Source organism: Cavia porcellus, unplaced genomic scaffold, assembly GCF_034190915.1.
Source record: "Cavia porcellus strain 051 isolate PalLab524CR breed Dunkin Hartley unplaced genomic scaffold, mCavPor4.1 scaffold_25, whole genome shotgun sequence".
Lineage (NCBI taxonomy): Eukaryota > Metazoa > Chordata > Mammalia > Rodentia > Caviidae > Cavia > Cavia porcellus.
The window spans coordinates 16892098-16907038 of NW_026947508.1; the positions used below are offsets into that span (position 1 = coordinate 16892098).

Here is a 14941-nt window from a genome sequence, read left to right on the forward strand (position 1 = left end):
GTTCATCTACTTATATAAATATGTGTATGTTTATATCTGTTTACATACATATTTATATATAGATATCAAAATGGACAATAATAGGGTCGCATGTTCTCAAAGATCAGCTAAGTATGATGGTGCATGCTTGTGATCCCAGCACTTGGGAAGCTGAGGCAGGGAGACTGCTGTGAATTTGAGGACAACCTGGTTTACACAGCAAATTCAAGACCAGTCCAAATCACACAGTGAGACCCTGTCTCAAAAAAAAACCAAAAAGCCCTTTGTGTTGTTGCATGCCTATTACCCCAGCACTTGGGAGGCTGAGGCAGGAGGAATGCTGTGAGTTTGAGTCCAGTCTGGACTATAGAGCAAGACCCTGTCTCAAAAAAAAAATTTTTTTAAAGAAGTTGTCAAAATTCTTCCAAAAAGTAGTTGTACCATTTTGCATTCCCATTTACAGTGAATGACAGTTTTGTGTTTGTTAGTTTTTTTCTGTTCCACATTTTGTCAGCATTTGATACAGCCAGTGTTTTAGAAGTGATTTTCTTTCTTCTTTTTTTTTTTTTTTTATCAGTACCGGGGATTGAACTCACGACCACACGCTTGCAAGGCAGGTGCTTTTGCCACTGAGCTAAATCCCCAGCCCCTCAGCCAGTGTTTTAGATTTTGGCCATTCTCATAAGTGGATAGTAGTATCTTGTATTAATTTGCGATTACCTAATGATATATGGTGTTGAATATTTTTCATGTGTTTACTTTGCCATTATGTCTTTTTATGGAGGTATCTTTTCAGGTCTTTTGCTAATTTTAAATTTATTCTTCTAGTTTTGTTTTTTCGAGGCAAAGTCTTGCTGTGCCGCACAGGTTGACCTTGAGCTCACAGTCCTCCTGACTCTTGAGCACTGGGAGAGTAATTTCAAATTCCACTTGTTCATTGATAGCATATGGGAAAAATTGACCTTTTGTTTTGTTGTATTTTGAGTCAGGGTCTTACTATGTAGTTCAGGCTGGCTTTGAACTCCCTTATGCAGCTCAGCCCACCCTCAAACTTGCAGCAGTCCTCCTGTCTTAGCCTCCTGTGTCCTGGGATTACACCATGCCAGGCCAGTGATTGACTTCTGGTTTTTTTTTTTTTTTTTAATATGAAATGCTTCACGAATTTGCGTGTCATCCTTGCGCATGGGCCATGCTAATCTCTGTATTGTTCCAATTTTAGTGTATGTGCTGCTGAAGCGAGCACGACTTATGTATTTTTAAAAAGTTTTATTAATACATGTTTGCAGTATGTAGTCTATCGTGGAGAGAGTTGGTACATGTACATCTGTGAACCACATCTCACTTCTTTTTATTTCCCCTTCCCCTCCACTCCATTTCTTTTTCTCTAAATTTTTTTGCCTCCAAAAAGGGTTTTTTTGTAAATGTCAGGTTGACTTTTGTATATTAACTTTGTGTCCTGAACTGTCTTACAATTGCTTCTTAGTTCTAAGAGGAATTTTTCAATGTCTATGCTGGTTTTTGTTTTCCTTTCCAATCTTGTTTTCTCTTTGCCTTATGGCAAGAGCTAGTAATTCCAGTATAGTGTTGAAAAGCAGGTTAGGAAGAAACGTGCATATATTGTTTCTGAATTTAGCAGAACAGTGTTGCATTTTCACTATTCAAATGTGAGGTACATGTAGAGTTTTTTGTAAATTCCTTTTTTAGATAGTATCGCACTATTTAGTCCAGCTTGACCTTGAATTGGAATCTTCCTGTCTCAGCCTCCCAAATTGCAGATTAGAGCTATGAACCACCAGATTGCCATTTATCAAGGGTAGGAAGTTTCTTTCTATTTCTAGTTTGCTGAGGGGTTTCATTATCAGTAGGTGTTGGATTTCATTAAATTCTCTTTCTGCATCATTGATACGATGTGCTTTTTTTTTTTTTAACCTGTTTGGTGTTATAGAGTACGTTAATTGGTTTTTGAATGTGTCTCTCGTTCACATCTATAGTTCGTAAATCATGACAATTAGTTTCTATACATTCTTTGACTCTCTGTTCCTCTCTCTTCTGTTGTCACATATCCCTGTCAAAACCTTTATTGATTTCTTCTTGATGTGCAATAATAAAACCTGTCTTTAACATTATCCCTCTTAAATTCTTTAGAAATACCTCCGAGGTAACACATATTAAAATGCATATCTGGCCATGTGGCTTTCCCACATTCATCCCTTCAGTGACTTCTCATTGTCTCTAGGAGAAAATCCCAGCTCTTAAGCATGCCTGTCTGTCCTGGGACCAGCACCTCTGGCCGATCTCCAGATTCCTCTCTTGTCTCTCCTAATCCCCAGCTTTGTATTCTGTGTCTGGAGCCTCCTTGCTTTGACCTCCTTAGCCTCCTCCCTACGCTGTGGAATGCTCTCCTGGCGCGTACCTCATGCAGGCTCCTCTGCTTGCAGGGCCTTTTCCTCCCACCCTGCTTACCTCTTCAGTGCCTGTGCATCATACACAATGCAAGCCAGCTCTTCCCTCTTCCTCAAAGCTTTACTCTAACTTCTGGACGCCCCTGTCCCCAGCTGGCTTTCTGTGTGCAAACCCCTTGTCATTACATCTTCCTGTTATTGATCATTCTACAATCAGCCAACAAGATTTGGGTTGGACAGAATGTTAAGCACTGAGATACAGCAGATGTGAAGATCCTGGCCTACCAGAGCTCACCTCCTAGTGAAGGGAGAAGATGATAAACGCTTAAAAATACAGTGTGTCCGTGGGCATAAGTGCTGTGATGAAAAGCAAAGTGGGATGTTATGAGGTTAGGGGAGGTGACTCTGAAGAGCAGGATAGCAGGAGGCCTTGCTGATATGCAGGTTGAATGCTGCTTGCCAGAAATGCTTGGGACCAGAAATGTTTTGAGTTTTTTTAACTTTTGGAACATTTGCATATAAAATGATACATCTTGGGAATGAGACCAAGTCTAAACACAGAATTCGTTTACATACACAGCCTGATGGTAATTTTAAACTGTATTGTTAATGTCCCTGAGTGTTGACTGCAACTGATCACCTGAGGTCAAGTGTGGAATTTTCTTCTTACTGCATCATGTTAGCAGTCAGGAAGTTTGTGATTTTGGAGCATTTTGGATTTTGGATTTTCTGATTAGAGATGCACAATCTGTATGGCCCTTTCATACATCATAAATCAGCTTTTTTTTTTTTTTTTTTTTTTTTGTCTTTTTCTTTTTTATCGGTACCGGGGATCGAACTCACGACTGCCTGCTTGTAAGGCAGGCGCTTATGCCGCTGAGCTAAATCCCCAGCCCATAAATCAGCTTTTTAAATACCCAACAAAAGCAACTTAAAAGAGGTTTATTTTGACTCATGGTTTCAATCCATAGTCTCCTGGCTCCAAGACAGAAATGTGGTTAGCAAAACATGGAGTGGAAAACTGCTGTTCTCATGATGGCCACAAGCAGAGAGAGGAAGGGTCCAGGAACAAAAAGATACACCCTCCTGGGTGGTGGCCCAGTGACTCACCCTCTTCAACCAGGCCTGCTTCCTAACAGCACTTTTGGGCATGAACTCATCAGTGGATTGTGTCACCTTCCAAAGGCCCTGCTTCTGGACCCGAGCCTTTGGGCAGGCATTCTTGCTGCTACTACTGCTGCTGTTGCTTCTCCTCCTTCTCCTGGCTCTTCTCCCCCCTTCCTTTCCCTCCTCCTCCTCTTTTTTTTTTTTTTTTTTTTTTAATTTTATTTTTGGAGGTAGGGTCCCTCTGTGTATCCTAAGTTGACTTTGAACTCCCTACCATCCTGCCTCAGCCTCCCGAGTACTGGATTTACAGGTGTACATCACCAACCCAACTTTGGGAGGCATTCTTCATCCAAACCATTAGAAGCAGAGACAAAGAACCAGTCAGGTCCATATGAGGAGACTCTGTGGCTGAAGTTTGCTTGCTATGTTCCAAAGTCAACAAGGAGAAGGCAGTGGTATACTTAGAGCCGAGTAGGTGAGGGCGGGGTTAGAGAGCCAGAAGGTCACCAGGTCGTGGCGGGCTTTATAGACCATTATGAGAACCCCAAGTGAGACTGGAAGCCCTTTGAGGCTTTTGTGTAAAGAAGCGGCCAGCTTTGAATACATCTTTAATAGATACTCAAGTCAAGGTAGGTGGGATAGGAGGGGAAGGAGCAGTACTAGGCAAGGACAGAGGCACAGGGACCAGTTAGGAGATTATTGCAGTAATCTAGATAAATGGTGATGGTGGTTTGTAATGACCACAGGCCAGTGATTAGATTTGGCATATGTTTTGAAAATAAAGCTTAAAGAATCAAAGTTAGGGCATGAGAAAATCAGGAGTCAAAGATGGGCTTGTAGTGTTTCGGTTTGAACAGCAAGAAGGACAGAATTGCTATGAAGTGGAAAGCTGGCTGACGAATGTTGGAGCTGTAGGGTTTCAGAAACCTATTAGGCTTTCAGTTGGGGATGCAGAGTAGGTCATTGGAAGCAAGTACTGAGTTCAAGGAGGAGCGAGAGCTGGAAAAGGAACAGAAAGGAACCAACAGAAGAAACCAAGAAGTTGTGGCTGGTCAGTTAGCAGGAGAACCTAGAGCACTAATGGCAAACTTTTTAGAGCTTTCAGTGATGTAAACACACACATATGCCACCACTGATCTAGAGTCAGTTGAAAAGTGCATGTTAAAAAATTAGACCTTTTAAAATGAAAGACCCAGTCCAAAAATGGGCAAATGAAATGAATAGTTACTTCTCAGAAAAACAGCACAAATGGCCAATTAATACATGAAGAAATACATCACTGGCTGTTAGAGAAATACAAATTTAAACAACATTGAGATTCCATTTCACTCCAGAAAGACTAGCAAAGCTTTAGGAGCTGGGGATACAGATAGCTCAGTGGCACACTGCCTACCCTGGCAAGCACAAGGTACCTCCACCACCACCAAAAAAAAGACAAAACAAAAACCTTTAACCCCAGGAACTTTTCTGTATTATTGGTGAGAATGCAAATTAGTACAAGCACTGTAGAAATCAGTGTGAAGATTCCTCAGAAAACTAAAACTAGAAATCCCATTTGACCCAGCTAGTTCCTCTTCTAGATATCTTCTTGAAAGACTTAAAGATTTCGTATTACAGTGATGCATGCATGTTTATAGCAACACAGTTCATGTTAGCTAAATCTTGGAAGCAGCCTGTATCTCCATCAGTAGATGAATGAGTACAGACACGGACATTTACACACGATGAGTACTACTCTGCTATAAATAAATATGAACTTGTGTCATTTGTTGGTAAATGAATATACCTTGAGACTATAATGTAAAATGAAATAAATCAGACACAGAAGCTTAAATATTGCTTGATTTTTCTTATATGAGAAATCCCAAGGTATAAAGAACAAAACAAAAGTTAGACAATAGGAAGTAAGGAGGTAGATCTTTTTCAAATGGGAAGATCAAGAGATAGAGGGAAGTGTGGATGATGTACTGAAAACATGTCCTAGTGTAAAAATTAAAAATTCAACAAGAAGTCCATCTTAGAGGGCGGGAATGTTGACTCCTGTCCAGCACTGTGGATAGATAGCTTCAGTGTGCTGGGGACGGGTGGCCAACGGCTCTGTGGGGGCAGGAGTAGCAGCCAGGAGAGGGTGCTTACCTCTTTAGCAGCCCTCTCTTGCTTGCAATGAAGGCCTCTTTTCCAAAAAAAGAAAAAGAATAGCATCTAGTACTATAGTTGCAGCTGTGAGGTCAGTGACATGTGGCCAGTCATTTCATGGCTTCCTTTCCTTGGGGTGTCTCTTGGGCCTGCTGAGTTTGCCTTATCTATGAAATGGGGAGGAGACGATGTCTCTTTTACTGAGTCATTTTGAGGATCAAATGATATTGTTCAAATAAAGATCCAAGCATACTTCCTTTCCTGTAGTTAAGCACGTGATAATTAGTATAATTATTAATGTTGTATACCTAGAACACTGCCCTTCCCTGTTGAGCAACATTTGTTGGACGAATGAGTGAATTGCTGTTTTGTTTGTTCAGCGTTTCTCACTAAGGCACTTTCCATGTGCTTGTGAAGTTTCAGTGTGTGGTGCTGTGGCAAGAGAAAGGAAGAGAAGTCCTGTGGCAGAGACACTGTGATGGAGCTCCCCAACTACAGCCGGCAGCTGCTGCAGCAGCTGTACACACTGTGCAAGGAGCAGCAGTTCTGTGACTGCACCATTTCCATCGGCACCATTTACTTCAGGGCTCACAAGCTCGTCCTGGCTGCAGCCAGCCTCCTATTCAAAACCTTGCTGGACAACACAGACACTATCTCCATTGACGCAGCTGTGGTGAGCCCCGAGGAGTTTGCCCTCTTGTTAGAAATGATGTACACTGGCAAGTTACCCGTGGGCAAACACAACTTCTCCAAAATCATCTCTTTAGCCGACAGCCTGCAGATGTTTGATGTGGCTGTTAGCTGTAAGAATCTTCTGACCAGCCTTGTAAACTGCTCCGTGCAGGGTCAAGTGGTAAGGGACGTCTCTGTGCCATCCTCTGAGTCATGTAGGAGAGAAACAGAGATACCTCAAATAGAAGTGCTTTCCTCCGAAGGTGCTGCGGAGGCTTCTGCCACCTCCATGGAGGCCTCTGTCACTTCGGGAGGTCCTGTGAAAGCCAAGGCCCAGCAAACAATCCAGACGGGGACAGAAGAGATGAGTGCAAGTCCTTCCACTGCCCAGGAAGTTCCAGGGGATGCAGAAGCCCCAGTGGAGACTCCTCAGCCGGCTGAAGTTGGTTCCCCCTCAGCTGCTGGACAGACCTTGAGTGGAGCAAAGGGGCTGAGCACAGAACCAGGTAGTGATTATTTAATTTTCTATTTAACTTCATTTCAGTTTAATCAAAATTTGTAGTTCTGTAGTCAATTACTAGATTTGATGATCTCTGTTAATTTTTTATTTCATTGATAAATTTACTACAGACCACCACTAGGCAGGAAACCAATCAAATGCAGTACCTCACTGCGTTCTTCTTTAAAAGTGTCTATGTTTTTCAGGGTTCAAATCCTGGGGCTGAGCAACAGAGCAGAAGAGGGGTATCAAGCATTCTCCTTGCTCATTATCCCTTGTTTTAAGCAGCTGCGAGTGTACACAGGCGGGCACTCTGAGAGGCACTGGGGCTTGTTGTGTAGCTCTAAGCCTGCAGTCGGTGACCTGAAGGTTCTCAGACAGCTGAAAACTTTATATTAGTCATTTCGGGGAATAAATTGCTGTTTGTTTTATTTTGTTTTACATTTAGAATGTGAGAGGAAATACTACCATTTGAATTTTCTTCTAGAAAATAAAAATGTTTTCTCAGATGCACTCTTGGTTACTCAGGATATTTTAAAAAGACTAGAAGAATGTCCAGAAATTAAAGGCCCACAGAAGAAGGTAGGTATCTAAGCTTTATCTTCTTTTTCTAATTCAGTGTTCTTAGGATACCCTGTCAACTTTCCTTATGGGGCAGAAGTATGAATATACAAAATACCCTAAGGGTTCAAATTTCTCACACTTGAATGTTTTGGTCATTTATTCCTTACAGGGCCATCTTTGCAAAAGCACTAGGTAGGCAGATCATTTCAAAATGAAGTTGAATTTTGATCACCATAATAATCCCAGCTTATGTCAATGTTACTTCCTTTGTTATCTTTTTTTCCTTTTTTTAAAACAAGATCTCACTATGTTATCTAGGCCAGCCTTGAGCTTGCTGTGTTGCCCAGAATGGCCTCAAACTCAGGATTCTCATGCAACCACCTCCTGAGTGCTAGCATTACAGGCATGCACCACCACACCCAGCCTTGCACACTATTTCTTCCTGATAATTCAAGGATAAAATGATTCAGAAGGTAGTCTTGGATAACCCCAAATCAGAGAGTAAAGCAATAAAAATGAAACAGCAGATACTCAAAACATTTACAAAAAGGATTTACTGTAAATTTAGCACAGAGCAGGGCATGGTGGCTCACCTCTATAATCCTAGCACTCAGGAGGCTGAGGCAGGAGGATCATCATGAGTTCAAGGTCAGGCTAGGCTACATAAGCAAGTTCAAGACCAACCTTCATGACATAGCAAGACCCTAAACAAAAATAACAACAGAAACTTAACACAGTAAATTGCATGTAATGTTTAAGAATATGTTGGCCACTTTTAGTCATAAAAGTGTAGTGACCATTAAACTAACACTGCTAAGATTGGTACATATTTCATCTCTCTTAATGCTCACAGAAATCACTGAAGTGGGTTAAATGTTTTATTCTTGTTTTATGGTTGAGGAAACTGTCCCAAAGAGATGATATAACTTGACAGAGCCACAACTTACAAGACTCGAAGCCAGAGCCACAGTTTAAACCCAGGCAGTGCTGAGGATAAAACCCGGGCTTTGCACATGGCAGGCAAGCACTGTCCACTGAGGCTCATCCCAGCTTGCGTACTAACTGCGGAGCTGCCCCCTTGCACACCTAGTTTCCTGCCCCCGAGTAAGGTACAATGATTCACATACATAAATGTTTGGGAATTACCCACAGGAAAGTAGCTCTGTTTCTTAGCTTTTTCTTTTTTGCAGTAATGTAATCGAGACAGATAGCCCGCTGTGTGCTTCTCTACACCCGACCCTTCAGATGTGACTCCACAGGCACTTTTGAAACTTGCTTCCATTCTGACTGCCCTGCTTCCCCCTGCCGACAGCCTTCAGCAAAGGGAGCCCCCACCTCCCAGCCCAAAGCAGGCTTGCCCTTCTGATTGGTGAGGGTGGGTTGGGGACTTCCCTTAATCAACTCAGTGTCTGCTAGGGACTGTTAGTTCAGCTGGCTGTGGCTTCCAGTATTTACATGTTTTTCTGATTCATAACAGGTTACTTTTTTTTAACAACAACAGAAAAATTAGTTGTGGGCTGGGGATTTAGCTCAGCGGCCTAAGTGCCTGCCTTGCAAGTATGCGGTCGTGAGTTCGATCCCTGGTACTGATAAAAAAACGAAAAAGACAAAAAAAAAAAAAAAATCAATTGTAAGATTCACTGAGGGATTTTTAACCATATTAATTGACCCTTGGCTATAACTGTAAATTGTTGTCTCGGGAGATATGCTATTTGTAAGACAGGGCTGACCTCAGTGGCTCTCTTTGAGAGGTTTCAGGTCATAAATCCTTAGTACTCTATATACTGATTATGCTGGTTATACTTTGGTTTTGTATTTTTGTACTTCTGTATTCTCTTAGCTATTAAATCCATCATTTTTGTGATGAGTTTGTTACCTCATTTTTTTCCCTTAAGGCTTTCCCTCTACTTGCTTTTGACTACAGAGAAACAGTATTATTCCTCAGATCAGCAATACCCAAATTATTCGTATCCCTCTTTACTTATTTGAATTGTTTGGGGGTTTTTGTTTTTTGAACACTAGTGTCTAGGTCCTGGCTTAAGAAATGTCTGCTGTACATGGATTCATTCTACATTTCTTTCTTTTTTTCCGATCCTTGCTCTAATCTTTTGATGGTAGTAACATTCTTAGTAATTTGGAAGAGCACTGATTCACTGTTGGTGATCATTATAGGCTTATGTTATTTTTTTCTTTGGTTTTAGAGGTCAGAGTAACAACAGTACAGATCACTCAGTGGCTATATTTAAAACCAATTCTGTTGTGGCCCATAATAAATCTTGTAACTCAGAAAGAAAAAGAGAAAAGATTCTTAAAGAACGTAAGATTAAGTTGAATATAAGGGCTGGGAATATTGCTTAGTGGTGGAGCTCGTGCCTAGCAGGCATGAGGCCCTGGCTTTGATTCATAGTCATAAATACATGCATACTTTTATACATACACACATATGTACATAAGTGCCGCTTTATCCTTAGATCTTCTGCTTGTTTTTCTCTTTTGTGCTTCTTTTTGACAGTTTAATGAAAAGTGTGATTGGCATCCAGTAAACTACATGTGTTTAAATTACATAATTTGATAAATTTTGATCACCAAAATCAGAAGAATAAACATCTGCATGGCCCCCAGAGTTTGTCACATCCCTTTATAATCCAGCTGTCCTGTGCCCCTCTGTGCTCACATCTCCCAGCTATTAACTTGCTGTCAATTTGGATTAGTTTGTGTGTTTTATAATACTATATAAATGGAGTCAGATAGTATGTGTATGTATTGGTTTTGTCTGGCTTTTGTTTAGCATAATTATAGAGATTCATTAATATTGTTACATATTGTTTCCTTGTTATTGCTGATTCTACTGTGTATTTCTGTGTATTGCTGTTCTACTATATGGATATGTAGTTTATCTTATTTTACCATATACTAGCATTATGACTTTGAGTAACTTGGTCTTTATAAGCTTTAGTCTCTTAATTTGTAAAATAGGGATACATTGATTGGCGCGGTAGAGCAGGTGTGTAATCCTAGCACTCTGGGAGACTGAGGCAGGAAGACAGCAAGATCAAGACCATGTCTCAAAAATTTAAAAAGGGGTAGGGATAAAGCTCAGTGCAAATGTGGTAGATTCAATCTCCAGTACTACCAAAAAAATTTTTAAAATGAGGATATATCAGAGTAATTATCGTAGGGTAATTATGAATTAACTAGGATTATACATATAAAGCTTGTGGTAAAAAATTAGGCACATAGCAGGAGCTTGGTAGATAGCAACTGCTATTGTTTATCCATTAATCAGTAGCTCTAACCCTAACGACCCCTAGGCCCCTTACTTGCTGAATGTGTTGTTACATATTAGTGTCATGGTTGTCTACTCTAAACTGTGAAATGGTTTGCTACTAAGCTTAATTTGTAAAATATGTGTCTTGGTTACTTTTTTCTTGTTGCTGAGACGAAAGACCTGACTCCCAAAATGAAAGAAGGAAAGGTTTATTTAGCTTACAGTGTTTTGGAGGTTTCAGTCCATACTCAGTTGATTGCAAGGCAGAGTGGCATGGCTGAGTTTAACCTTTTCTTTTTTTAAATTTTTATTTAAAGAAAGACTAAACAAAACAGAAAATAGGTAGAAATAATACATACGTTCAGGGTAAAAAAATAAACAATAAGAAATCACTAGTTAATATTTACATATTGTCATTTTACAAATAGTTGTTCAAGGTACAAAAATGGAACATGTAAAGTGGGAATTCACACAATGAGACTGCAAACAGTTCTGTTCAACTGTCCAACAAAAACTTAGCAACATGGTTGTCAGTCCTATACACTTAAACATACATGCAGTTATCCTTATCTTCATTTATGTTTAGGTTAAACAAACTAAAGCAGGTTAAAATCGTTCTGAACAAAGAATAATAGTATTGCTGGATTTCACATCATGACACTCCGTGATCAGCACTGGGTAATATAGTGTCTTTTTTTTTTTAATTTAATTTAAAGAAAGACTAAACAAAACAGAAAACAGGTAGAAATAATACATAATTTCAAAAAAAAACCAGTAAGAAATCACTAGTTGATGGTTACAGATTGTCTTCTTACAAATAGTTATTCAAGATACTAAAGTGGAGCATATAAATTGAGGGTTCAAACAGTGAGATTGCAACCAGTTCTGTTCAACTATGCAACAAAAACTTAGAAATATGGTTATTAATCCTCTACACTTAAACATACATGCAGTTATCCATATCTTCAATTACGTTGAGATTGAACAAACCCCAGCAGGCTAATATCACTCTGAACAAAGAATAATACTATTGCTGGGTTTCACATTATGACACTCCAGCATCAGCACTGGGTATTTTAAGTGTCTTTTTTTGTCTTCAAAGTATCTGTTCATTTCATCATGTGTCATAAGATCAGTTCTCATAAACTGTTTATAGATTCTACACGTTCTTGGCGGCCACAAACAACAAGAGTGAAAAGGGAAAAAACGGAAAGGCTCGCTGCTTTCCCTCTCTTATATTGTATGTCAGTTACCCACCGCTGGGCGGGTACAGCACTCAGCACCAATCCCAGCACTAGACAGTGAACCAATCACAAATGCTGGACTCTGCCCCCTTGGAAAACACCCTCCACCATAGCTGCATGAGGCTTTGGTGCGACATTTAAACAAATCACAACAATGTGCTTTCAGATAGGTACTATCATCCACTTGGAAGTACCTTCTTGAGCTGCAGCAGTAGTGTCTAGTGGTATGAAGCAGTCAGTCTCTACCACAGTGGTGCAGCGTGTATGTCTTAATCACTTTTTAGTTAGGACGCAGTGCCGGATACCCATAACTTAAAGGATAGGTTTATTGTGGTTCATCCTCTCAGTCTACGGTCAGCAGACTCCAGTGCAGGAATGCTATAGCAGAAGCAGAGGAAAGCTGCTCACGTCATGGCACCAGGAAACAGAATGAAGGGAAGAGCCTGGAAAGGAGATAGTTACCTTCCTGGTCTCACTCCTAGTGATCCGTTGCCAGCCAGGCCAGACCTTACTCATAGTCAGCAATGAACCTATCAGTAGACTCATCCCCTGATGAGTGCAGTACCTCATGATCCAGAAACCTTCTAAACACACAAAGCTTTGGGAGGGACACCCCATTCTAACTGTGTCAGTATCTGGAAACCATCTGTAATATTTGTTAAAGTATACCCTCCGGACCTCACTTCCAAAGAGTCTGATTCTTAGGTTGCAGGTAGCACTTAGGACTCTGTGTATCTTAGCAGGTCCCTCTTGCTCTCCACGGTGTCTTCTCCTGAGGACCACATTTTGAGGAGCACTGCTCTAGAAGTTAGCGAGCTATAAAACTTACTGTGTTTGTGTATGTTGTAATGTGTGTGGTGGCACCTTTCAGTGTTTTGAGTGGCCACAAAAATGCCCCTTTTCTCCAAGTGTTCCCATTTGCTTAGCCCTCGATGCAGCAGAAGTTTACGGAGCAACCAAAAGAAACCATACCCTGATCTGGTTGCTAAGAAAGTAAACTAAAACCTGATCTCTGTCCTTGCAGACTGTCTTAACAGCAAAGGAATCTGGCGACACATGTGATCTCCCCCTGCCCCCAGAAGTGTGTTAATCACCAAATTATAGGAATTGCTGTAAAACTTCAGTGATCATTGCGATTAAGAGCTATTTACTTGGAATGACATTATTTTAAGTTTTAGTACAGCTTTAAAGGGTCATTTGGAGTTTATTTGCTTTTTTGTTCATGCAATTTTAGTTCCCAAAGAGCTCTGGATGTTTTTCGTTATTTCTAGTTGTTTTGTTATTCAGTTAATCATTATAACATCACTGACAATTTAACAGTAAAAGAAAAATTAACCAGTCTGTGTACAATTCTGATGCTTGTTGAGGTTCATGAGTGCTCTAGTTGAGACTGAGACATGGGTATACAACTGGTCCAGATTGAGTTTAGTGAGGACATCATCCAGCCATGTCCCGATGGTTTTATTTCTTTTTTCTTTTTCTTTTTCTTTCTTTTTTTTTTTTTTGTCTTTTTCCTTTTTATTGATACCGGGGATCGAACTCACGACTGCCTGCTTGCAAGGCAGGTGCTTATGCCACTGAGCTAAATCCCCAGCCCCTCCGATGTTTTTATTTCTTGAGATAAATGATGAAAGATGGCAAAGCCATTCCCTGAGCAGGGATTGCAGCCACAGGAGAAGAGACCAGGCTGCTTGAACTGTGTGAAACAAAAGCCAGAACTGATTATAGAGAAATGTCCTGGGTGGAGAAGTGTCTTCCTCTGGTCTTTACCCAGTGGTACAGCCCCGAACAGAAGCAGCAAGCAGTGACTCAGGAAGCTTTCTGGCTGAGCGGAGTAAAACCTTCACGTAAAGGCTCACGTACATGTTTGTTTGTTTTTCTGGTTTTTATGCTAGAATTTTTTTTTTTTTTTGGTACCTGGAATCACACTCAGGACCTCACAGTGGACAGGCAGGTGCTGTACGGCTGAGCTACATCCCTGGCCCTAAGCTAGAACTTTCGATTGTCTTCTTTATTCCTAGCCATGTCCCTGATTTTAATTAATTGTGTATACAGCAAAATGGATTTTTAATGAGAACATGGAGCTAACTTTCTACTGTTGATTTCTGGGCAGTTTGACTCACTTTTTCCCCAAAGTTCTAGAAAACTCTCCCAAAGGCAAAGACCTGATAATACTTTATTCCTTCAACTGTATTTCAAAGGCAAACAAGTTTCTGCTCCTATGTGAATCCACATTTTCTACTGTGTCACTACGTTGGAGGCCTGGTCAGTAGTGCACAGCTCTGTTTCAAGGACTGTTTGGAGTAACCCTCTCAAGAGTGAGTTAATAGAGTTCATTTTACAGGTTGATAAAAGATGAAAATACATCATGGTTTTTCCAGATCTCCTTTCTGTTAACTGCTATGTCTGGAATACACATCTGTAGACAGGAGGATTGGTAGCTATATAGAAAGTGACTTTATTCAGTTAAACATTTATTGAGCACCTACGAGACACAGAATCCTGTACTAATTATTGAGATCAAGAATGGTACAAATTGTCTTATGTCTATTGCCCTGTGATACGGATTCTAGTAAGTCCAGTGGAATCCACTATAAATGGATTTGATTTACTCTTAGAATTGAGGTGCTAGAACTGAGTGAAAGGAGTGTAACATGAGCACAGCACTTCACCCAGTTACTTAACCTGATACTCATCACAGTAAGCAGTAGGGATGCTGCTGGAGACTGACGTGAGCAGACACGTGGACTGCAGTGTCCCAAGATGGTGTTGATTGGTGGGGATCATGTTATTTTTCATTTCTATTTATCTGTTTAGTTTTGGTGCTGGGGTTTGAACCTAGGACTCTGTCTGCAAAGCAGGTGCTTTACTGTTTAGCCACACCCAGCTCCATCTGTATCACTGTTGCCACCCCCTGGCCCTCAGCATTCATGGGAGGGTTTGGGTGAACTAGAGTATAGTATAACTCACATAGATCCTGTGACAAACAGTGAGGGAAAGTAAATTCAGTTGAAAGACTTGAGTTAGGAGAAAGGTTAAGTGGTTTTTCCCATATCATCAGTGGAAAGGA

General features: G+C 40.6%; 1 protein-coding gene and 1 non-coding gene across 11 annotated transcripts in view; one reads left to right on the top strand and one right to left on the bottom strand.

Annotated features, from left to right (window-relative positions):
* Positions 1-14941, top strand: part of Zbtb40 (zinc finger and BTB domain containing 40) — an 82686-nt gene that overhangs the window by 36828 nt on the left and 30917 nt on the right. For 6 of the 10 annotated variants that reach the window (XM_013153910.2, XM_013153909.2, XM_003471340.5 and 3 more), the window contains 2 exons: positions 6042-6802; positions 7244-7377. In XM_013153910.2, the coding sequence (XP_013009364.1) occupies positions 6103-6802; positions 7244-7377 (834 nt within the window). In that variant the 5' untranslated portion in view covers positions 6042-6102. Of the gene's footprint in view, positions 1-6004; positions 6803-7243; positions 7378-14941 lie in introns of all 10 variants that reach the window. The other 4 variants (XM_013153911.2, XM_063235720.1, XM_013153907.3 and 1 more) reach the window with 3 other exon arrangements.
* On the bottom strand, positions 1119-1222 carry LOC111757238 (U6 spliceosomal RNA). Its single transcript, XR_002791614.1, has one exon. It is a non-coding gene; the product is annotated as a U6 spliceosomal RNA (small nuclear RNA).